General features: G+C 35.7%; 1 protein-coding gene across 3 annotated transcripts in view; it reads left to right on the top strand.

Annotated features, from left to right (window-relative positions):
- NDUFS4 (NADH:ubiquinone oxidoreductase subunit S4) overlaps positions 1–26,202 on the top strand; it is a 123,803-nt gene that overhangs the window by 30,704 nt on the left and 66,897 nt on the right. For all 3 annotated transcript variants that reach the window (XM_082455961.1, XM_082455963.1, XM_082455962.1), the window contains exon 2: positions 23,508–23,586. In XM_082455961.1, coding sequence (XP_082312087.1) covers positions 23,508–23,586 — 79 coding nt within the window. The remainder of the gene's footprint in view (positions 1–23,507; positions 23,587–26,202) is intronic.

Genomic DNA, 26,202 nt, shown 5'->3' with positions numbered 1-26,202 from the left:
TTCCTGGGATAAAGCCCACTTGGTCATGGTGTATGATACTTTTAATGTATTGTTGAATTCTGTTTGCTAATATTTTGCTGAGGATTTTTTCTTCTATTTCATCAGTGATTTGGGCCTGTAGTTTCCTTATTTGTGATGTCTTTATTGGTTTTGATATTGGGGTGATGCTTGCCTCATAGAATGAGTTTGGGTGTATTCTTCCCTTTTCAATTTCTGAAATAATTTGAGAAGGATGGGTGTTAACTTTGCTTTAAATATCTAGTAGGATTCACCTGTGAAGCTGTCTGGTCATGGACTTTCATTCGTTGGGAGTTTTTTTTACTTATTCAATTCCATTACTATTATTTGGTCTGTTCATATTTTCTGTTTTTCTCATTCAGTCTTGTAAGATTGTACGTTTCTAGGAATTTATTCATTTCTTCCAGGTTATTCATTTTATTGGAGTATAATTGTTCATAGTAATCTCTTATGATCCTTGTTAATTTTTTTGGTGTCAATTGTAACTTTCATTTCTGGTTTTCTTTATTTGTGCCTCCTCTTTTTTTTTTTGATGAGTCTGGCTACAGCTTTATCAATTTTGCTTATCTTTTCAAAGAACCAGCTCTTAGTTTCATTGATCTTTTCTACTGGGCTTTTTTTTTTTTTTTTTTTCTGGTCTTTATTTCATTTATTTCTGCCCTAATTTTTAGTGTATCTTTCCTTCTACTAACTTTGGGTTTTGTTTGTTCTGTTTTTTCTAGTTCATTTAGGTGTAAAGTTAGATTGTTTATTTGAGATTTTTCTTCTTTCCTGAGGTAGGCTTGTATTGCTATAAATTTCCCTCTTAGAATTGCTTTTACTGCATCCCATAGATTTTGGATCATTGTGTTTCCTTTTTCATATCTTTCTTGATTTCATCTTTGATTTTTCCATGACCCTTTGGTTGTTTAGTAACATATTTAGTATCCATGTGTTTCTGTTTTTTTTGCAGTTTTTTTCTTACAGTTTTCTGACCACAATCTCATAGCATTGTGATCAGAAATGATACTTGATATGAGTTAAGTCTTCTTAAATTTATTGAGACTTGTTTTGTGGCCTAGTATGTGATCCATCCTGATGAATGTTCCATGTGCACTTGACAAGAATGTGTATTCTGCTGCTTTTGGATGGAGTGTTCTATATGTATATCTGTATCAAGTCAGTATGGTCTCACAAGTTGTTTAAGGCCAGTGTTTCTTTATTGATTTTCTATCTGGATGATCTGTCCATTGACGTAAGTGGCGTGTTAAAGTCCCCTACTATATTTGCATTACTGTCAATTTCTTTATGTTTGTTAGTATTGGCTTTATGTATTTATGTGTACCTGTCTCAGAGGCATATATATTTACAATTGTTTTTTTTCTTGTTGCATTGATTCCTTGATCATTATACAATGTCCTTCTTTGTCTCTTGTTACAGTCTTTGTTATAAAGTCTATTTTGTCTGATGCAAGTACTGATACTCCAGCTTTCTTTTCATTTTTGTTTACATAGAATACCTTTTTCCATCTCCTTTTACATCCTTTAACACTTATTTTGAAGCACCTGTTTTGTGGTGCTGAAACCTTTAGCTTTCCTTGTCTGTCTTTGTCTCTCTTTCATATCTGAATGGCAGCCTTGCCGGATAGAGTATTCTTGGTTGTAGGTTTATTCTTTTCATCATTTTGAATGTATCGTGCTACTCCCTTCTAGCCTGCAAAGTTTGTGCTGAAAAGTCAGCTCATAGTCTTATGGGAATTCTGTTATACTTACCTAGTTGCTTTTGTCTTGCTGCTTTTTAAGATTCTCTGTTTTTAGTTTTTGCCATTTAATTATAATGTGTCTTGGTGTGGATCTTTTTGGGTTCATCTTGTTTGGGACTTTTTGTGCTTCCTGGACCTGCATGTCTGTTTCCTTCCCCAGTTCAGAGAAGTTTTTAGCTTTTATTTTTTCAAATAAATTCTCAGCCGCTTTCTCGCTTCTTGTTCTGCGACCTCTATACTGTATTAGTATGCTTGATATTGAGGTCTCTTAAACTATCTCGTTTTTTAAAAATTCTTTTTTCTGGTCAGCTTGGGTTAATTCTACTTCTCTTCCAGGTCCATGCTCTGTTCTTCTGTATCATCTGTTGATTCCTTCTAGTTTATTTTTAATTTCAGTTATTGTATTCTTTGGCTCTGTTTGGTTTTCCTTTATATTTTCTGTGTCTTTGTTAAACTTCTCACTTCTTTCATTCTTCTCAGAAGTTTGTTGAGCATCTTTATGATCATTACCTTGAACTCTTTATCAGGTAGATTGCTGATCTCTACCTCACTTAGTTGTTTTTCTGGGGTTTTGTTCTTGTTCCTTCGTTTGGAACATATTCCTCTTTCTCCTCATTTTGCCTAAATTTCTGTGTCTATTTCTATATGTTAGATAGGTTGATTACATTTCCTGAGCTTGGAGAACTAAGCATATAGGTTACATCCTATGGGGCCCAGCAGCACACTCCACTCTGGTCACCAGACCTATAAGCTCTAGGGCTGCCCCCTATGTGGACTGCGTGGGCCCTTCTGTTGTGGGACCAACTACTGGGGGTACACTGGTAAGCAGGGCTAGCCCCCAACCTGGTTGGCTGTGAGGCCCTGCCTTTTTTGGTGGCTGCTGGCCTGCTTGTGGGCCGGGTCGGGTCCTGGTACAGCTGGCTGTACAACTAACGGGGGGCTTCCAGGGTTGGTGCCAGCCTGCTGGTGGACAGGGTCAGGGCCTAGGGTGGCTGGCCGTGAGGCCCAAGGCGACCTCAAGCTGGTGCTGGCCCACTTGTGGGCCAGTAAGCCCCCAGCACTAATCAGCTAGCGAGAGGACTCTGAAATGGTACTTGACAACACCAGTGTCCTCATGGTAGGATGAGCTCCCCAAAATGGCTGCTGCCAGCCTCTGTGTCCCCAGGGGGAGTCTCAGTTGCCTACTGCCTCTCTGGGAGGCGTTCCAAAATCAATAAGTAGGTCTGACCCAGGCTCCATTCAAATTACTGTCTCTGCAGTGGGACTTGGAGTGTGTGAGATTTTATATGCGCCACTTAAGAGCGGAATCTCTGTTTCCTAGAGCCCTCTGGCTCTCTTGTACTCAAGCCCCCTTGGCCTTCACAGCCAGCTGTTCTCCTCTTCCTGGTGAAGGACCTCTGGGCTGGGGAGCCCCATATGGGGCTTGGACCTCTTGCTCCTTGGGGAGAACCTCTGCAATTGTGATTGTCCTCCCATTTGTGGGTTGCCTATCTGCTAGTATAGGTCTTGACTATACCACATCTCTGCCCCACTTACCCATCTCATTCTGTTTCCTTCTTTATGTCTTTAGCTGTGGAAAGTCTTTTCTGCTAGTCTTCAGGTTGTTCTCATAGATGGTGTGCTCATGGGAGGAGGTAAGTTCAGCGTCATCCTACTTCGCCATCTTGACCACACCAAGCTTTATACCAGGTCTCCTGCATAAATCTTATAGTGAATGCTGAGTTTTTCTTTCTTTTTTAAAAATAATTAATTAATTAATTAATTAACTTAGTTTTAGCTGCATTGAGTCTTCATTGCTGCACGCAGGCTTTCTCTAGTTGCAGCGAGCAGGGGCTACTCTTTGTTGCGGTGCACGGGCTTCTCATTGCGGTGGCTTCTCTTGTTGCAGAGCAGGGCTCTAGGCACACAGGCTTCAGTAGTTGCAGCATGCAGGCTCAGTAGTTGTAGCTCACGGGCTCTAGAGCGCAGGTTCAGTAGTTGTGGCGCATGGCCTTAGTTGCTCCGTGGCATGTGGCATCTTTCCAGACCAGAGCTCGAACCCATGTCCCCTGCATTGGCAAGCAGATTCTTAACCACTGCACCACCAGGGAAGTCCCTGAGTTTTTCTTAAATGGTATGAAGACCTGTACAACTCTTAATTGAGTAACAAACAGGTTATTTATTTTCATTAAGCTAACCACTATGAAGTTTAGTGTGTGTCTGTGTGTGTATCTTCACTTCTGTGTGGCCTTTTGTGCTTTTATGCATATGTATTTTGTTTTGTTAATGTTTATGAGGTGATAAAGTCTAGATTGTATTTCATATTACTTTAAAAAATTCTATTTGAATTTATTTAAACAAGTTAATACATCTGTTAAATTTACAGACATGCATTATTTTAAAAATGTACTGTATTTTAAACTAGTATGGCATTGCTAACTAGTACAAGATATTTTCAGTTTTTCTTTTATTAACAACTCATCTCTAGTTACAGTAATTTATTACTAAATTTTTCCTTGGTTTCTGCCTGATTTCAAAAAATGATTGTTCTGAAACAGGTCATGGGTAGCAAACATATACCATAGCAGTTTAGGATAATGAATTGTTGTTTAGTTAATTTTAAATCTGAACTTTTTTTGGTAGTTGAATTTATATCTTAGAATTAGCTGTGCTAAGCATTTATCATTTATATCTCATTTAATCTTCTCAGTATTTCTATGAGGTTATACCTTGGTTGACTAAAGGTAGACGATAACAAATTCTTAGGATAGGAATGGTCTGCTGTCCAGTCAGGTTAGGTAGTAGGGTTCACTATGAAGAGGTAGTTCATAGGCCTTATGATGAGAATCTTAGTTCACTAAAGATAAACAATAGCAGTAGTCTGATGGCAAGACTGGTCAAGTCAGGCAACAGTGGGAGATCCTAGGTGCAAATGGAGACTTAGACCTTGAGTGTTGTTCTAAAAGTCTAGGCTACTGAGCTTGCTAAATTTTAAACCTTGTTCAGTGGTGCAAACGCAGTTTTTGTAGACAGTCATAAATTTCAAGTACCACCATTTCATCAAGGAAAAATAATTTCAGTCTTGATTTATGCCAGTCAAAAAAATTCCTTTGTGATAAATTTTGATAATCATTTTTGAAATTCATGTCTGTAAGTAGCCACTTCTGGAGTGTATAACTAACCATCCCTAGGGTGTAGATTAAAATTAAGTTGTATACGTTAGATGGTATTATTAATACTGAAGTTTTCTTTTTTTTTTTTTTTTGGCTGTGCCACATGGCTTACAGGATTTTTAGTTCCCCAAGCAGGAATTGAACCTGGGCCCTTGGCAATGAGAGTACAGGGTCCTAACCACTGGACCGCCAGGGAATTGCCAAGATTTTTTTTTCTTACTTCAACAACTAGACTTAGCTAAAACATTTATTGATCCTTGACCAAGTGCCAAGCACTTACTAAGGCTTTATATATGTTGTCTCATTTAATCCTCACAGTAATCATATGCATTGAGTAAAAATATGGTCAACACTATTTTCCAATGTAATATTTTGAATTGATAATGCAGTCACAGAGTTCTGTGTATATAAAATAAATAGCATGTAAGGGTCTTCCTCTCATCTCCATTCCCCATTTACCACTGCTCTCCCCCCCCCCACCCCCAAGAAATCATTGTTATCAGTTTCTTATGCTTGGAATTTGTCTATGCATATTCAAGCAAATACATTCTTATTTCTTTTTGATTTTTCCATAGATGAAGCATGCTAATTATAATATTATAATATTTTCCATTTTGTTTTCAATTTTACAACTTTTTATAAAAATCTTCACACATGCAAGAGAGAGTATAATGAATCCATAAACCTACCACTTAAATCTAACATTGTAAATATTTTGCTGTTTTTTGTTCATTTTGCATTTATGTATTATATGTATATAGATAAGCAAAATACATGTATGATTATATATGCATATATATGTATATGAGCAAAATGCACATACATATAGTCTTTATTATCTAATCTATTTGAAAGTAAATTATAAATATCGTGGTACTCCATCACTAAATACTTCCATTTTTAAAAGTAAACTACTACCAGTCAATGAAGGATTTTAAGCAAAGGAGTGGCATGATAGGATGTAATTCACTGATGATGTGGAAGACGCCTTTAAGGAAGATAAGACTAGAAGCAGGGAGGCCAGTTAAGTGTTGGATGTCTTAGTCCAGGTGAGAGGGAATAAGGACAGAAATAGAGTAATGGATTTTGTAGTATTTTGTGGTTAATTAGAAAAAGAAGTTAGTTGTTTACATTTCTTAGAGAAAATCTGGGAAATATGTGTTTGTTAATCCTTTGTAGAGTTCCCTTTCCTCTCTTGCCACTAAACGAACTGGTTTTATTTGTTATTGGAGGGAAAGGAAAGAACATTTATTTCTTTCTACACCAGACCCTCCATGTCAATTATTTAACATGTTATTTAATTCTGACAGTCATCCTGTGAGGTATTATTATCCTTATTTTTGCAGATGAGGAAATTGAAGTGCAGAGTTGTGAAGTAATTTGTTCAGGATTGTTTTGCTCTTAAGTGGCAGATATAGAATTTTAACATGGCTCTGACCAACTCTGAAGTCACTGTGTGACCATTTTCCACTTAAAAAAATGAAACAAATATGAATGTTAGTGATTTTTTTCTTCTCAATGTATTTGTAATTATTCTTAATCATGTAATCATCAGCCTTTAAGAAATAGTGTGCCCAAGTGTACCAGATTTCCTGATGGACATACACTCCATCTTTGAAATGAAGAGTAAGCAATACCTACCAACTAGCTTTCTCTTTGGTGTAACATTGCTAGATAATGAATGCTCTGCTGTTCAACTATCATGTGTTATAGTTTCTACATATGATTCAAACCAATCCCCGATCGTTTTATAGCAGTTAAAAGTTTTAAAGTAAAGATTCTTAAATTGAAGCAAATAAGCAACAAGTTCGAATAGTTCAAAGGGAAGATAAATGAAGATAAAATACATAGCCTTTTTCAAAAAAAGTTAGATGAGCTGTCTATGGTGAAGCAGTAGCATTAAAGGTGGTGTGAAGCAAATCATATAACAACTTTTTGACCCCTTCTGAGCTTTTGGAGGCACAAGAAAATAAATCATGTTGACCTTAAAGACCAAAAATGTAGTTTTTTAAAGTGACATCTTGCTTCGCTTGAAAATAGTAACTCACCATCTATAACACTTCTAACCTCAAACAAGCAATGTAAAACAGATACCATATAACTTACGTTCTCATATGGCATTCCTTAGAAAATTATTGAATAGAGAATTTTTTATCAAGCTACCAGGATACTAAACCCCCAAACTTCTGTGGCTTAAAATGACAAAGATTCGTTTCTTGTTCATGCTGCATGTCCCTGTGGGACAGCTGGGAGCTCTACTCCTCTGTTTGTCCTCACTTGGGTACCCAGACTAACCATCATTCTGACAGAGGAAAAGAGATAGGTAATTACACACTGATTTTTAAAGCTTCTGCTGGATACTGTAACTTACACCTCATTGGCTAAAGTAAGTCACATGCCCACACCAACTTCAGAGATGGCAGTGAAGTGTACACTCACCATAAGTTTGGAAGGAGAACTGGAATATTGGTGCACTGCCGTGATAACTAACAAACAGGCGTTATGAGGAACATAGAGAATTATGCATGGTTGATTCGTAGAATCATTTTTTTTATTCCCAAAAGGATGCTAAGTACCTTTGAAGTAATACTATTGTGATTAAATTAAGGATCTAGATGCTAAAAGATGAACTAGTTAAATAACTGAGAATGTTCAGTAGTTACTTATTTTACTGGAGGAGTCAAGTATTTCATCTGGGCTAGCTTTTCCTTGTATTTGTCCATTAAATTTTTATAAATATATTTTAAAATATTTACTGTTATTTGCTTATTTGTAACATAAATCTTAGTGAAATAATTCAAAATTATCAACTATTTTTATGCAAAACAGTGGTGACAATGCAATGGTCTGAAAAATCACAAAGGTGGTAATTGGTATTAGGTATGGTAGCAAAGTATTACTTAATTTTTATTCCATAGACACACACTAGAAGTTTATAAAAAGTGAATAATTTAAAAAAATATGCTACATGAGGCAATACAAATGAATAATCATATTGAAGTTTAACATTTTCAATTTAGTCTTCTAAAAATGTGTAGAGACATGAGTGATTAATATATAGAGTACTTCTGCATACATACATGGAGAGGCTTTCTCTAGGCAAAGCTATAAATCTTTGGCTTTGACAAACTTTTGTTTGTATGTTTCTCTTTATTGGTAGTGTAAACCAGGGTTCAGCAGTTTCTTCACAAGGCATAGTCTTTTTTTTTTAATTGTAAAATACACATAACACAAAATTTACCATTTGAACCATTTTAAAGTGTAGTTCAGTGACATTAAGTACATTCATATTATTGTGAAACCGTCACCACCATATAGCTCTGGAACTTTTTGTCATCTTCCAAAACTGAAACTCTGTACCAGTTAAACAATAACTCACCATTATCCTCTGCCGCTAGCCCCTGGCACCCACCATTCTACTTTCTGTCTGTGAATTTGACTACTTTCAGTACTTCATGTGAGTAGAAATCATGCACTGTTTGTCCTTCTCTGACGGGCTTATTTCACTTAGCATTTCTTCAAGTTTCATCCCTGTTGTAGCATATGTCAGAGTTTTCTTGCTTTTCAAGGCTGAATAAAATTTCATTGTACGTATATACCACATTGTTTTTAATCCATTTATCCACCAGTGGACACTTGATTTTTTTCACTTTTTGGCTACCGTCAATAATACTGCTATTAACATTTGGTGAACAAATACCTAGTTGAGTCCCTGCTTTCAATTATTTTGGATAATAGCCAAAGTAGAATTGCCTGGTGATATGGTAATTCTATTTTTAGCTTTTCGAGGAATTGTCATACTGTTTTCCATAACACCTACACCATTTTACATTCTAACTGGTGGTCTCAGTTTCTCCATATCCTTGCCAACACTTGCTCCTTTCTTCCTCTCTCCCTCCCTTGCCCCTTTTGCCATCCTAATGAGTAAGATGTAGTATCTCTTGGTTTTGATTTACATTTCCTTCATAATTAGCGATGTTGAAGATCTTTTCATGTGCTTATTGGTCATTTGTATACCTCCTTTGGAGAGATGTCTATTTAAGTCCTTTGTTCATTTTTTTTATTTTTTAATTTTATTTATTTATTTTTGGCTGTGTTGGGTGTTCGTTTCTGTGAGAGGGCTTTCTCTAGTTGTGGCAAGTGGGGGCCACTCTTCATCGCGGTGCGCGGGTCTCTCACTATCGCGGGCTCTCTTATTGGGAGCACAGGCTCCAGACGCGCAGGCTCAGTAGTTGTGGCTCACGGGCCTAGTTGCTCCGCGGCATGTGGGATCTTCCCAGACCAGGGCTCGAACCCGTGTCCCCTGCATTGACAGGCAGATTCTCAACCACTGCGCCACCAGGGAAGCCCCTTTTGTTCATTTTTGAATTGAGTTGGTTGTTGTTTTGTTGTTGAGTTTAACTAGTTCTCTATATATTCTACATATACCTTGTCACATAAGTGATTTGCAAATATTTTCTCCAGCCCATTTCTTTTCCTTACTAAATTACATTCCATTGTATGGTTCTACCACAGTTCACCAGTTTACCTATTGCAGATGACATCTTGGTGGTTTCCAGTTTTTGGCAATTATGAATAAAGCTGTGATAAACATTCTTGTGCAGATTTTGTGTGGACATATGATTTCAGTTCAATTGGGTAAACCCTAGTAACACAGTTGCTGGATTGTATGTTGAGACTGTTTAGCTTGGTACGAAGCTGCCAAACTGTCTTCTAAAGTGGCTCTACATACCATTTTGCATTCCTACCAGCGTGAATGAGATGTCTTCTTGCTCCACATGCTTATCAGTATTTGGTGTCAGTTTTTTGGATTTTAGTTATTCTGATTACTATGTAGTGACATCTCATTTTTGTCTTAATTTTCAATTCCCTGATGACATATGATGTTGAGGCACTTTCATATGCTTCTTTGCCATCTATATATCTTCTTTGGTGAGGTGTCTGTTCAGGTCTTTTGCTCCCTTTTGATTGGGTTTTCTTGTTGGAATTTTAAGAGTTCTTTATATATTGTAAATAAAAGTTATTTATCAGATATGTGTTTTGCAAATGTTTTCTCCCACTCTGTGCTTGTCTTTTCATTCCTTAAAGTGTCTTTCACGGCTTCCCTGGTGGCGCAGTGGTTAAGAGTCCACCTGCCAATGCAGGGGATATGGGTTCGAGCTCTGGTCCGGGAAGATCCCACATGCCGTGAGCAACTAAGCCAGTGCGCCACAACTACTGAGCCCACATGCTGCAACTACTGAAGCCCGTGTGCCTAGAGCCCGTGCTCTGCAACAAGAGGAACCACCGCAATGAGAAGCCTGTGCACTGCAATGAAGAGTGGCCCCCACTTACTGCAACTAGAGAAAGCCCGCGTGTAGCAACGAAGACTCAATGCAGCCAAAAATAAATAAATAAAATAAGTAAATTTATTTTTTAAAAAAAGTGTCTTTCACAAAGCAGAAGCTTTTAATTTTAATGAAGTATAAGTCATCTATTTTTTCTTTCATGGATTGTGCTTTTGGTATTGTATATAAAAACTCAGCACCAAACCAAGGTCACCTAGACTTTTCTCTTATGTTCTAGAAGTTTGATAATTTTGTTTCTTACATTTAGATCTATGATCTGTTTTTGAGTTAATTTTTGTAAAAGGTGTAAGGTCAGTGTGTAGATTCATTTTTTTTGCATGTGGCAATGTTCCAGTTCCACTTATTAAAAGGTTGTCTTTTTTCCATTGGATTGCCTTTGCTTCTTTCCCAAAGATCAGTTGACTGTATTTGAGTAGTCTATCTCTGTGCTGTCAGTTGTGTTTCATTGATCTATTTGTTCTTTTGCCAGTACTACATTGTTTTGATTACTGATAGGTGTAGTGAATCTGAGGTCAGTGTCAGTCCTCTGACTTTGTTATTCTTTTACAGTATCATGCTATTTTGGGTCTTTTGTCCTTCTATATGAATTTAGAATCAGCTTTGTGATATCCTCAAAATAACATTTTAGATTCTTGATTTGGATGTGCTGGTCTGTAGATCAACTTGGGGAGGACTGACATCTTAACAATATTGAGTCTTCCTATCCATAAACATGGAATAGCCCTTCATTTATTAGATGTTTTGTGATTTCTTTCCTCAGAGTTTTTTAATATTCTTCATATAGATGTTTTGTTAGACTTACCCCTAAATATTATTTATTTTTCGGTGCTAATGTAAATGATACTGTGTTTTTTGCTGGCTATATAGGAAAGCAGTTGACTTTTGTATGTTAACATTGTATCCTGCAAATTGCTATTACAATTACTTTTTAGTTCCAGGTGTTTTTTTGTCCATTCTTTTGGATTTTTCTATATAGACAATGATGTCATCTGCAAACTAGGACAGTTTAATGCGTTTCTTCCTAATAGGCATACTTTTCATTTCATTTTCTTGTTCTGTTGCTTTAGCTAGAACTTCTATACAATGTTGAATAGGAGTAGCAAGAGGGGATATCCTTGCCTTTTTTCCAGTCTTAGGGAAAGTGTCTAGTTACTCACCGTTAAGTATGTTAGTTGTAGATTTTATGTGTATGTTTTTTATCCGATTGTGGAAGTTACCTTTTATTCCTAGATTGCTAAGAGTTTTTAGCATGAATGGGTCTTGGATTTTTTTCAGATGCCTTTTATGTGACAATTAATTTGGTCATGTGATTTTTCTTTTATAGCTTGTTGATGTACTGGATTACATTAATTGACTTTCAAATACTGAATCAGCCTTGCATATGTGGAATAAATCCCATTTGGTCATGGTGTATAAATCTTTTTATACATTGTTGGATTTGATATGCTAATATTTTGTTGAGGATTTTTGCATCTATGTTCATAAGAGATATTGGTCTGTAGTTTTCCTTTTTTTAAATGTCTATCTGGTTTGAGCATTAAGGTAATGCTAGTCTCATAGAATAAGTTAGGACAGACATGCTCCCTTGCTTTTGTTTTCTGCAAGAGGTTGTAGAGAATTAGTATCATTTCTTCTTGATTTGATTCAGTTTCTTTACTAGCTGTAGGCTTATTCAGATTATTTCTCCTCATGTGAGTTTTGGTAGTTTGTGTTTGTCAAATAATTAGTCCATTTCATCTAAGTTATCATATTTGTGGGCATAGAGTTGTTCATAATATTTCTTTATTATCTTTTTAATGTCCATGGAATCAGTAGTGATGATACCTCTTTTGTTTTTGAGATTGGTAATTTGTGTCTTCTCTGTTTTTTATTTTTTTGGCCATGCGGCTTGCAGAATATTAGTTCCTCAACCAGGGATTGAACCCATGCCCTCGGCATTGATAGCATGGAGTCCTAACCACTGGAGCGCCAGGGAATTCCCTTCTCTCTTTTTTCTTGTTTAGCCTGGCTAGAGATTTATCAATTCTACTGATTTTTTTTCAAACAACAGTTTTTAGTTTTGTTGATTTTTCTTTTCCAATTGCCCATTTCCAATTTCATTGCTTTCTGCTTAATTTTTATTATTTTTTTTCTTTTGCTCGCCTTAGGTTTATATTGCTCTCTTTTCTATAGTTTCCTATGGTGGAAACTTAGATTATTGAATTTCACTTTCCCTTTTTTCTAATATATGCATTCAGTGCTATAAATTTCTAAACACTGCATTTACTGTATCCCACAAAATTTGAAATGTTGTATTTCCATTTAGTTCAAAATATTTTAAAATTTGTCTTGAGAATTCCTCTTTGACCCATAAATTATTTAGAAGTGTGGTGTTTAATCTTCAAATACAATTTATCCTTGAACAACACAGGGGTTAGTGGTGCCACCCCACCCAAATTTGAAAATTCATGTGTAAATTTGACTCCCCCTAAACTTAGTAGCCCGCAAATAGCCTATTGCCCGGAAACCTTACCAATCATATAAACAGTTTATTAACGGGTATTTTGTATATTGTATATATATTAGACTGTATTCTTACAATACAGTAAGCTAAAGAAATGAAAATGTTATTAAGGAAATCATAAGGAAGAGAAAATACATTTATAGTACATGTATGTATTTATTGAAAAAATCCACGTGTAAGTGGACCTGTGCAATTCAAACCCATGTTGTTCAAGGGTCACCTGTAATTAGGAATTTTCTAATTTTCTGTTACTGATTTCTAATTTAATTCCATTGTTGACTGAGAGCATACATAGTGTGATTTCTGTTTTTTTAAACTTTGTTAAAGTATGTATTATGGCCCAGAACATGGTCTATCTTGGTGAATGTTCCATGTGAACTTAAGAATGTGTATTCTGCTGTTGTTGGATGAAGTGTTCCATAAATGTCAGTTAAATCCAGTTGATTGATGGGGCTGTTCAGTTCAACTGTATCCTTACTGATATTCTGCCTACTGGCTCTGTCAATTACTATTAAAAGAGTATTGACGTTTCCAACTATACTAATGGATTTCTTTGTTTCTCCTTGCAGTTCTTTCAGTTTTTGCCTCACATATTTTGACATGCTCTTGTATGGCATATATACCTTTAGGATTGTTAATGTTTTCTTGGAGAATTGACCCCTTTATGATGATGTAATACCCTTCTTTATTTCTGATAATTTTCCTTGTTCTGAAATTTGCTTTGAGATTAATATAACTACTGCAATAAGATTTGATTGCTGTTAGTATGGTATCAATATATCTTCTTCCTTCTCTTTATGTTTAATCTGTCTGTGTCTTTATATTTAAAATGGGTTTCTTTCAGGAAGCATATAGTTCGGTCCTGGGTTTTTTTCATCACTGTGACATATTTTCTCTTGTAGTTGGTGTGTTTAGATCATTCTCATTAAAGGTGATTAGCAACATAGTTGGTATTAATGTCTACTATATTCATATCCTGTGCTTTACTCCTCCGTTTTTTGGGGTGATTTTTGTCTTGATTCCTAAGAATCCTTTATATATTCTAGATATTAGTCTTTTATTTACTCTGTGTATTGTACTTATTATCTCTGATATTTCCTTTATTTTAATTTAGTGTATAGTGCCTTCTGTTGTTCAGAAGTTATTTTTCTTTCACAGTTTGTGGATATTGTGTCTGGATTAAAAAACTCTTATGTTTTATCCCAGTAATTACACACACAACACGGTGTGTGTGTATGTATTAATCCATCTGAAATTCCTTGGTTTATGCTGTAACTATTTTATAAGAATATTGAAACATTTTTCTTCCGTGAAAGGATAGCCAGTTGTCTCAGTTTCGTTTATTGAATATTCTAGCTTTTCACCACTGATAAGTGAAATTGCACTTATATAGTAAATTTACAGATCTACGTAATTTGGTTTTGTACTCTGATCTGAACTATTTATTTGATCTATGTGTCTGTGCCTGTGCTAATACCATGATATTTTAATTACTGTAGCATATTAATTGGCAAGGCAAATCCTGCCTTATACAGGCATACCTTGTTTTATTGTGCTTCACTTTATTGTGCTTTACAGGTACTGCATTTTTTACAAATTGAAGGTTTGTGGGAACCCTGTATTGAGTCTGTCAGCACCATTTTTCCAACAGCATTTGCTCATTTTGTGTCTCTGTGTCACTTTTGGTAATTCTCACAATATTTCAAACTCTTTCATTATCATTACATTTTTTATGGTGATCAGTGATCTTTGATTTACTATTGCAAAAAGATTATGATTTGCTGAAGGCTCAGATGATGGTTGCATTTTTTAGCAATAAAGTTATTTTAAAATAAAGGTATGTACTTTTTAAAAAAAAGATACAATGCTATTGCACACTTAATAGATCACAGTGTAGTATAAATATAACTATCATATGCTCGGGGAAACCAAAACATTTGTGACTTGCTTTATTGCTATATTTGCTTTATTGCAGTAGTCTGGAACTGAACCTGTAATATCTCTGAGGTATGCCTGTAGTTGTTTTTCAAAATTTTCTTGGTTATTTTTGTGAATTTTTTCTTCCTGATGAGGATCATCTAATTTTATAAAAATTCTGCTAGGATGTTTAGTATTGTTATATTTAATTTGTAGATTAATAACTGACATCTTTATGGTAAATTAGCTTCCAATTATTTACAAGGCATGACAAAGTACAGCAACTCAATTCCTTCCTTGAAGGCGTTCCAAACCAGTAAAGTTATTCTTTAATGGCCAGTGTAGCTCAATGATTTGACCTTCCTAAATATGGACTTTTCATATATTTGTTGTGTTTTGTAATATAATTATCATCACCATGACATCTATATCTCTTATTCTCTTTGTTTTAAGCTCATGTATATTTATTTTGATATCCTGTTGGTATAAACTTGGGTGTATTTCTTTCTCCTTTACATTTTCCATCATGCCCTCCAGTTTCTTTGTTACCACCCTGTGAAACCTTGCCCACATTCTCCTCCTTATTACTCTTCAGTTCCATTCCAAAGTCTGGTATGTGAGCATAATTACTCTTATCCCTCTTGCACAAATCTCCTTAGTCTGTTGGATGACTCTCAAAGGATTACTTTAAGGTTTTGGCTTGAGCTGTGTCCAGAGGCACAACAGCTATTAGATCCTGCTACAAGTGCTACCTGGCTCAGAAGAAAGGGAAAATATCTATGAGCAGGATATTATAATTTTTACTGACTTGACCAGTTGAACATTTTAAGATAATATTAAGTACTTAGGTAAAGATTAGAAATTATTGCAATAAATCTGATTTAGAATTAAATAACTAATTTGTGAATAGATTATAAACTGTCATCACTGTTATTTCCACTGCATTAACCAAATTTATAGGATCTTTGCCTTTCCTTTTACTCTACATATTTTCCCAGAATATTAAGATGGTCTCCTGACCTCCCATCTTTTCTCTTTTTTAAAAAAATTTTATTTATTTATTTATTTATTTAGGCTGCATTGGGTCTTCATTGCTGCACGCGGGCTTTCTCTAGTTGCGGCAAGCGGGGGCTACTCTTTGTTGCGGTGCGAGGGCTTCTCATTACAGTAGCTTCTGTTGTGGAGCACAGGCTCTAGGTGCGTGGGCTTGTAGTTGTGGCACGTGGGCTCAGTAGTTGTGGCGCATGGCCTTAGCTGCTCCGCGGCATGTGGGATCTTCCCGGACCAGGGCTCGAACTCGTGTCCCCTGCATTGGCAGGTGGATTCTTAACCACTGCACCACCAGGGAAGCCCTTGACCTCCCATCTTTATTTTTTCTGTTAACAATTAGTTCTTTCTTGCTTCTGTCTAGTGAGTACAGTATGATGAAGACAGTTTAAATTTTCTCTATAGATTTAAGATTTTGAAGAGCTTTAAGATCATCAACTTGAAGGTGACTGACCCAAATATCAACATATTTTAAGCTTGAGATAGTTATTGTGGCACAAAGTATATGGATATATTATTATCTTATTATTTCTGCTAGAACTTTTAGTAATATTTCCTTATGTTTTAGTATGGAACTGAACACTTTCTGATTTAATGTGAATTTGGGTTAATTCAGTTTGCAGTAAATTGACAACAAGCATAATTGGTTTTAGTCAAAAGGCTGAGGATTCATTGATTCATTAATAATTTTTATAGGATTAGGAATTTTACTTTGTCTATAAGTCCAGCAGATCATTTCTGGTCCCTAGAAGTTACTGGTTTAAATTTTTTTTTTTTTAAATAAGGTTTATTTATTTATTTATTTATTTATTTTGGCTGTGTTGGGTCTTCGTTTCTGTGCGAGGGCTTTCTCTAGTTGTGGCAAGCGGGGGCCACTCTTCATCGCGGTGCGCGGGCCTCTCACTATCGCGGCCTCTCTTGTTGTGGAGCACAGGCTCCAGACGCGCAGGCTCAGTAGTTGTGGCTCACGGGCCTAGTTGCTCCGTGGCATGTGGGATCTTCCCAGACCAGGGCTCGAACCCGTGTCCCCTGCATTAGCAGGCAGATTCTCAACCACTGCGCCACCAGGGAAGCCCCTGGTTTAATTTTAATGTTTATAAAACCATATTCAGTTATTTGTAGGGATGTTTTTGTTACCTGTAGTTGAACACAAACTACCCCAATATTCAGTTGTTTGAAACAGCAACAGTCATTTGTTTTACTCAAAAATCTGAAATTTAGGTAGGGCTGGCAGGGAAGCTTATCTCTGCTGCAGGTGGTGTCTGCTGGGATGGCTCAACTTGGGCTAGAGGATTCATGTCTAATAGCTCACCCACTTGGCTAGCAAAGTGGTATTGGCTATTGATTCCTCTTCACATGGGTCTTTGTGGGGCAGGCTGGACTTCCTCACAACATGGTGGCTGGGTTCCAAGAGAGAATATCCCAAGAAACAATGTTCTAAGAGACAAGAAGTGGAAACTGTTAGTTTTTTAAGGTATGAGCCTGGAAACACGCATAGCCTCACTTCCGTATTATATTGATCAAGGTGTCACAGGACTAGATTCTAGGAATAGGGAACATAGACCTCCAGCCCCTCATGGGAAGGAGGAGTGTCAAAGGAATTTGGAGCCATGTTTTCAAACTGCTACAATAATATGGGAGTTTTACTATTCTTAGTTGATAAAGTTAATTTGCTTCAAAGGGAGAATAGTGTTAGTACTTGGAGTCAGCAATATGATTCTTATTCAGATACTATTTTCTAGTGCAAATGATTTCTTTTTATCTTTTCACCAGTAAGACTTTTTGAAGAGTATATTTTGAAGTATTAAAAACAGTATTTGCAAGACGTCTATGTGGAAAACCACAAAACTTTGATGAAAAAAAATCAAAGAAGATCCTAATAAATATACATGGATAGGAAGATTCAATATTGTTAAAATGTCATTTCCTCCCAACTTGATATATAGATTCAGCACAGTTCCAATCAAAACCCCAGCAAGCTACTTTGCAGATGTCAAGAAACTGATTCTATACTGGAAGGCAAAAGGCCCAAAATATTCAATATAATAGTGAAGAAGAATAACAAAGAGGACTGACACTAACTGACTTCAAGATTTAGTGTACAGCTGCAATAATCAAGACAGTGATCAGCAAATAAATCAATGGATAGAATTGATAGTCCAGAAATAGACTAGTTAAATATAGGTAACTGATCTTGGAGGAAGGAGCAAAGGCAATCCAGTGGAGAAAAGATAATCTTTTTAATAAGTGGAACTGGAATATAACCACATGCCAAAAAAAAAAAAGAATCTACACATTGACCTTACACCTTTCACAAAAATTAACTCAAAATGGATCATGGATCTAAATGTAAGAAGCAAAACTATCAAACTTCTAGAACATAACATAAGAGAAAATCTAGGTACCTTGGTTTGGTGCTGAGTTTTTAAGATACAACATGAAAAACACCATCCATGAAAGAAAAATATAGATGAGTTGGACTTCATTAAAATTAAAAGCTTCTGCTCTTTGAAAGACACTTTAAGAGAAAGAAAAGCACAGAGTTGGAGACAATATTTGCAAAACACATCTGATAAATAATTTTTATCTACAATATACAAAGAATTCAAAATTCAACAATAAGGAAATAAAATTCAATTTAAAAATAGGCAAAAGATCTGAACAGATACCTCATCAAAGAAGATATGTAAATGGAAAATAAGCATATGAAAAGGTGCCTCAACATCATATGTCATTAGGGAATTGAAAATCAAAACAACAATGAGGGCTTCCCTGGTGGCGCAGTAGTTGAGAATCTGCCTGCCAGTGCAGGGGACACGGGTTCGAGCCCTGGTCTGGGAGGATCCCGCATGCCGTGGAGCAACTAGGCCCGTGAGCCACAATTACTGAGCCTGCGCATCTGGAGCCTGTGCTCCGCAACAGGAGAGGCCGTGATAATAAGAGGCCCGTGCACCACGATGAAGAGTGGCCCCCACTTGCCACAACTAGAGAAAGCCCTCGCACAGAAACGAAGACCCAACACAGCCATAAAAAACAAAACAAAACAAAAAAAAACAACAACAACAATGAGATGCCACTACACACCTATTAAAATAGGTAAAATCCAAGAAACTGACAACACCAAACACTTGTGAGAATGAAGAGAACAGGAAGACTCATTTATTGCTGGTGGGAATGCAAAATGGAACACCCACTTTGGGAGACAGTGTGGCAGTTTTTTACAAAGCTAAGCATAGTCTTAACATATAAGCCATGAGTTGTGTTGCTAGGTATTTACCCAAAGAGTTGCAAACTTATGCCCTCACAAAAACTGCACGTGAATATCTTTAGCAGAAACAACCCAAATGTTCATCATGAAATGAATGGATAAACAAATGTGTATATGCTTTTGAAAGTTGTAACTCCTTAGATTTTTAAAGAAAATCAGATTATGAGTTGAGTAGTCATTACATAGCATTTTCATAGGGGATTATTAAACTAGAACTATAATCAGTTCCACTTATTAGAATCACATAGACTCTTCAGTAGAAAAAAAAGAGAGAAACAAGTCCTCATTTTACACATTTACAAAAATGAAATTGAGATGCAGAGACGTTAAGTGATTTGCTCATAGACACAACAGTAAGTAGTAGAATTCAGAGTTAGAAATAAGATCTCTTAATATCCATTTCCAGGATACCTCATTGTCTTACAGGAAACTTATACAAAAAAACTAAATAGAATAAATTGTTTGTATACTCTAATAATAATTGATTAGTAACAGTCACAGCCCTCATAGTTTATCCTTTGGGCTCAGAATTAAGATTGACACTTAAGAAACTTGGAAATGTGAACAGACCAGTTAAAACAAATGGGTGGATAGCAAGGCAAGTTCATGAAGCAAACAAAATTTCTAAGTTTCTCAAAAATGGGTACTAGGGACTTCTTTGGTGGTCCAGTGGTAAAGAATCCACCTTCCAATGCAGGGGACGTGGGTTTGATCCCTGGTCTGGGAATTAAGATCCCACATGCCGCAGGGCAACTAAGCTCGCGTGCCACAACTACTGAGCTCACGCGCCTCAATGAGAGAGCCCATGTGCTGCAAACTACAGAGCCCATGCGCCCTGGAGCCTGCACACTGTAACTAGGGAAGAGAAAACCTGCACGCCACACTAGAGAGAAGCCTGTGCACAATAACGAAGAGCCCGTGTGTGGAGACGAAAGATCCCGCACGCCTCAATGAAGATCCCATGTGCTACAACTAAGACCCAACGCAGCCAAAAAAAAAAAGGGTACTAAATAGCAAAATAAAATTATCATTTATTTACTAATCATTACATATTAGTCATTTCTGTATGTACACTTAACTTCTAGTATTATGATACATGGCCCAATAAAATATGATTATTAATATTTGACCGTTTTTGCTTTGGGCTGTTGCTAATAATGCTGCTATGAATATTACAAATATCTGTTTGAGTCCCTCCTTTCAGTTATTTTGGGTATATACCCATAAGTGGAATTGCTGGATTACTTGTTAATTCTGTTTAGTTTTTTTAGGAATTGCCATACTGTTTTCCACAGCAACTGCATTTTACATTCCCACCAGCAATGCAGAAGGGTTCCAATTTCTACATATTCCACCAATGCTTATTTTTTCGTAACCATCCTAATGGGTATGAAGTGATATCTCCTTGTGGGTTTGGTTTGACTTGCATTTCCCTAGTGATTAGTAATGTTGAGCATCTTTTCATGTGCTTATTGGTTATTTGTAGATCTTTAGATAAATGTGGCTTCAAATTCTTTTCCCATTTGTAATTGGGTTGTTTCTTTTTTTCTTGTTTGACTCCCTCCTTTGAAACTCATTATTCCTATGTACCAATTTGTAGGAGCTCTTTTACCTTTTTTTTTTTTTTTTTGGCCCTGTTACGCAGCTTGTGGGATCAAACCTGGGACCCCAGCCCTGAAAGCACTGAATCCTAACCACTGGTCCGCCAGGGAATTCCCTACCTATTTTGGATACTGATCCTTTACTGTTTTGTGTTGTAAAGATTTCTTGTTTGTTACCTGTCTTATTCTTAATTTATCGTATTTTGGTTTAGAAGTTTTTATGTAGTAGCTTCTGTCATTTTTTTACTTTATGCTTTCTAGGTTTTATATTTTGTTTAGTAACGTTTTTATACTCTAATATGACTAAAAATATTTTCTTTACTTCTTCCACTTCACTGTTGTGGTGTTCTTTACAGGCTAATAAACAAAAAGATATTTGCTATATAGTTCACATTTAATCTAAAATTAACTGTAGATTGTATTTTGTAGGTATAATTAATTAAATGCTGTGTTCGTAATTGACTCTAGATCTCTGTTGCTACCTTAACTATAATTGGAGGAAAATTTTTCTCCACATCTGAGGTTTGTTTTTTAAGAATTGCTGTCTCTGTGTTTCAGGAGTAGCTACTTAGCACATGACTTAATATATATAACCCATATGCACATATATATACATATACATATATACATTGTGTGTTTTTTACTTAGGCAAATTTTTCTGAAATAAATTATATGTGAATATATTGTTTCGAATAATAAATAAGAATTTCTACTTATAATTTCTTTGCATTCTAGCCTATCCTTTTCTTACAAAAAATTTTTATTTTGATTTTTAACTCTTTCTGGTAATATTATTTTACTTAACATCTTTTGTCTTTATTGTGTTGCCTTTTACAAACAGGCTGATAAAAATATAAGCATAATTTTTCATCTGTGTATTTGTTTATAATAGTTATCTGTTTACAGAAAATGATATACAGCTTCATTCTTATGATTAGTTGGAGATCAATCTAAAATTATTAAAATATATCTATCATTAAAGTATATATACTTTAACATTTTAAAAAATTTACTTTGGGTTACAACTAATGTACAATAAGATTTTAACATACAATTTGAAAGAAAATTGTTTAAATCAATCAAACCTACTGTATAATTTTAAATTACACATTTCGTGGATTACAGAGTTTTAACCTAATTTCCACTATTTTGATCTAACACTTCTATTCGTTAAAGGAATTAGGTAGTTCCATTTTCTTGAAATATAGCTATATTTTCTTTTCCTTTTAAAATATTTATTTATTTAATTTATTTGGCTGTGTCGGGTCTTAGTTGTGCCATGAGGGATCTTTTGTTGCAGTGCGGGGGCTCTAGAGCACGCGGGCTCAGTAGTTGTGCTGCGTGGGCTCTCTAGTTGTGGTGTGTGAGCTCAGTAGTTGTGGCCCACTGGCTCTAGAGCATGCGGGCTCAGTAGTTGTGGCGTGTGGGCTTAGTTGCCCTGCGGTATGTGGGATCTTAGTTCCCCGACCAGGGATCAAAGCCACGTCCCCTGCATTGGAAGGCAGATTCTTACCCACTGGACCACGAGGGAAGTCCCTACATTTTCTAATACTTCTAATATTTCAAGTTTTCCTGAGTTCCCTTATATTGCCTCACTTTTTTCTTGCAATATATGGATTTAGTTATAAGTACTCAAAATGTTCTTATTGTCATATTATTGCTCTTAGTGATTTCCAGAGTAAATAGATTTTAAAAGGTACTTAATTATACTTCTTTAGTATTATAACAACTAGAACATATATTTTAACTGTTTGTATAAATAATTTAAAATAATATCCATGTAGATGTATTTTGTGTGGATATATTTCTGAGCAAGGTATTTATAGTGATAATGAATTGTATTAATTAGGGGAAATAATTGATATTTTTAAACAATATATGTTCATGAAACAAAGCCTTTTGTATTATGAGTTATCTTTATGTTATTAGTGGGTAGATTTTCTATAAAGCTGTGCACAGTGTAGCTATTGAAAATGGAACATTTGGCATGAAGTTTTGCATGAATTATTGGTGATTATATTGCATTAAATAAAAGAATTGAATACTCTATATTCAGTTGGTTTGGAAACTCAAGTCAATTGTGTATACTAACTTACTTTCTAAAGAGAAATCTACATAGGATGGTTTAATATTTTGGAAAATTCTAAAATGCTAAATTGTCACAATCATCGATGGCTATTGCATTCATTAGTATAAACTACAGTGTGTACATGAAATAAAAAAAATCTGTTAGCTTTTCATAATTTCCTTGGGGTGAGAGTGGGACCATGCTAATACAAAGGAGTTAGATTCTGTGCTGATTTTATTTCTGACTTAATATTTCTATTTCAGCTATTCAGACTTTATTCAATTCTGTGAATGGGTCAGAGGATTAAACCAATAACATTGGTTTAAATGATCATGCAAATCATTCCTATTTAAACTTTTGTTTTGAAATTAGAGTGAAGGAACTTCTTGTTAACATTATGTAATTAAATTCTACAACTTTTACTTTAGTCCATTAAGAATATGATGGAGATTTTTCTTTTTCTTTCTGATGCCATCATTTAGGAATCAGCATTCCAGAAGTGTTGATATAGCTTTGCATTTTTCTTCCTTGTAATGACAAACTAGCCAGTGTGCATTCATAGAGAGCAGAACAGTTCTTGTCACTGGTGGCCCTTCTATGACAGAGAGCCTATAGACTGCCATAAAGTACAGCCTGTTGTGAACTGTCAAGTGAGAGTCTGCCAAAAACTCAGCAGACAGAACTAATTGGGGAGAAAAAGGATTTTTGTGCCCTCTTCTATTTCTTTCTATTCTTTTTGTTTTATAAGACAGATACTGTTAAAGTAGCTGGTTTCTGTAAGATTTGTCTGCCTCTCTTTTCTCATTGCATGGATCACTTTTTAACTTAAAGTCTTTCACTGCAGGTTGCTGAGCACTTCCACATGGAGGTTGGCACAGGACCAAACTCGAGACACGCAACTCATAACGGTTGATGAAAAATTGGTAAGAATTCTCTACTATACACTGCTAGGATTCTGCCTTCAGGGTTATTTTTGTACAACAGATTTTTCAGATGGTGTTCTGGGTTCTTCTAGGAAAAGTATATATAAATTTTAAGAAGAAATAATCATTACAAAAAGATAATTTGTGTTAAGCATTTTACACAAATATTAAATCATATACAAACATTAAAATTACAAACGGCTTCCATTTTTGTGGCATTTATAAGTAGAAATCAATATTTTTATTTTTGTAATGAATATATTATTTTTAATTTTCTCAGTTACACTCCTGTTTAAGTTGTAAGAACTTACCAGTACTATCTAAAATTAAGTATATTGGGTTTTTCTGGAACCAATTATTGTAATTGTTACTGTGTGTATATATGTGTGTGTACACACACACATCCTATTTCTGCATTATGCATGAGAGATTACAACTACCAATAAATGAATAAGGTTCTTCTGTTAATCAGCAGCAGATAACAGAATTTTGGTAATCGTCACTTACAGAATTTTTCAGTGTGTGGTGTTACTTTAGATGTAACTTGTTATTTATGCTTATATTGTACAATGACATAAATTTTGTAAAGTTTCTAAGACTTCTAGTAAAAATGTGTAATCATATAAACCTGCTTTTCATTTTATATCTGGTTTACAATTATCAGATATATGAGTATGTTTCTTAACTACTCCCTTTCTAATTGTACATTCTTTTGTCACTTAATTTTGAACCTGTAAACATAATTTAAATAATGGCTTACACTTAAGTTTCTGTTTGCACCATTAAAGATATAAACAGATAAATAAATAGATAAGTACAGACAATTTGGAAGGCTGGTTATGCCTAAGACTGGTTGGTTTTGTCTTTAAATTATCTCTTAGATCCGCCTCCTGACCTTGCCATCATCCTAGTCAAGGCTACCATCATTTTTCACCTAGATTGCTGCAGTGTTTCTTAATCTCCATAGATACTTTAATCTTCCTCTAATTCATTTTCCACAGATAACCAGAATAGTCTTTTTAAAATGCTGGTTGTGTCATCCTTCTGTGTAAAATCCTTTGTTGTTTTTTTACTGACCTGAGAGTAAACATTAAAATCCTATCATGGCCTTTGAGGTCTTGTGTGATTTAACTCCTACCTTTCTAAGTTTATCTTTTACACTTTTACACTGTCTTTTACACTCTGTGCTTCAGCCACACCACGCCTGGAACTTGTTCTTCTTTCCTGCTTCAGGGCATTCAGATTTCAGTTAATTATGCCCAGCTGCTTTTTACCAATTCCCTAGCTCTATCTACCTGTTCATCAAGGTACCATCTACCTGTTCATCAAGTGTTAATCAAATGTCACTTGCTGGGAATTCCCTGATGGTCCAGTGGTTAGGACTCCATGCTTCCACTGCAGAGGGCCCAGGTTCTGTCCCTGGTTGGGGAACTAACATCTTGCATGCCACGTGGCTCAGCCAAAAAGCCCCCAAAAAAACCAAACAAAAAAACCAAATGTCACTTGCTTAGTCAAGTATAAGAGAAATGAGACAGGTGTGTGTGTGAGAGTAGGAGGATTTACACATGCCACATGTTCATTAATTAATGAGGGTACTATTATTTTACCTTTTCCAATGACCATCTCTTTTAAGCCCCAAGAGATTACTTTCTTGTTCCAGTATTATGAGGTTTACTCTCTATAATAAAGTTTCAAATTTTAGAGAGTTTGTTAGTAGCACTTCTAAGTTCTTTTCTTACTATTCAGTTTGCAAAATGAATAAGTCAGACAGCAATCTATTGCTCTAAAAAGGTGCTATGAAGCATACCAGAGAGGTATACAGACTGCTTTGAATTTTGTGCTTTTAATGATATCCCCTAAAATCAGTTGTATAGTTTTAATGAATTTTGTTGCCCTTTTTAGATTTTCCCTAGCTTTGTTATGTATTTCTTGAAGTATAGTAGTCAAAATGTCAGTGTGATATTCCAGTTGAAATCAGTTGAAGTCTTATGTATAATTATTCATAGTTCTTGAAGTGATACTTAATATGGATAACTGAAACCCATAGGTAATTTTCAAACCTAAGTTTTTGCCATTCATGTAGTTTTATATTAAAATGAAAGTATTAAATAATCAGATAGGTAACATAATGCCAGTAGGGGTTTCATGTCTTCTTGTTCCTACACACTGTTGGATGGAGAGTTTAATAAGTAGCATAATGACAAGACCAGGGGCTGAAGGGTACTTCCAGAAATATTGAGCAATTGGAGTTGATTATGCTTGCATTTTGAACAAAAAATGATTCTAAAAATGTATATATCAACATTAACGATAAAAATATTTCAAAATGTGAAGTAAATCCTCATGAGTGTTTTAAAAGGAGATGTGGGGCTTCCCTGGTGGTGCAGTGGTTGAGAATCTGCCTGCCAATGCAAGGGACACGGGTTCGAGCCCTGGTCTGGGAAGATCCCACATGCCGCGGAGCAACTAGGCCCGTGAGCCACAACTACTGAGCCTGCGCGTCTGGAGCCTGTGCTCCGCAACAAGAGAGGCCGCCACAGTGAGAGGCCCGTGCACTGTGATGAAGAGTGGCCCCTGCTCGCCGCAACTAGAGAAAGTCCTCACACAGAAACGAAG

Source organism: Balaenoptera physalus, assembly GCF_965194825.1.
Source record: "Balaenoptera physalus genome assembly, chromosome: 3".
Taxonomy (NCBI): domain Eukaryota; kingdom Metazoa; phylum Chordata; class Mammalia; order Artiodactyla; family Balaenopteridae; genus Balaenoptera; species Balaenoptera physalus.
The sequence above is the reverse complement of the archived record's forward strand: the minus strand, read 5'-3'. Positions and strand labels throughout refer to the sequence as shown.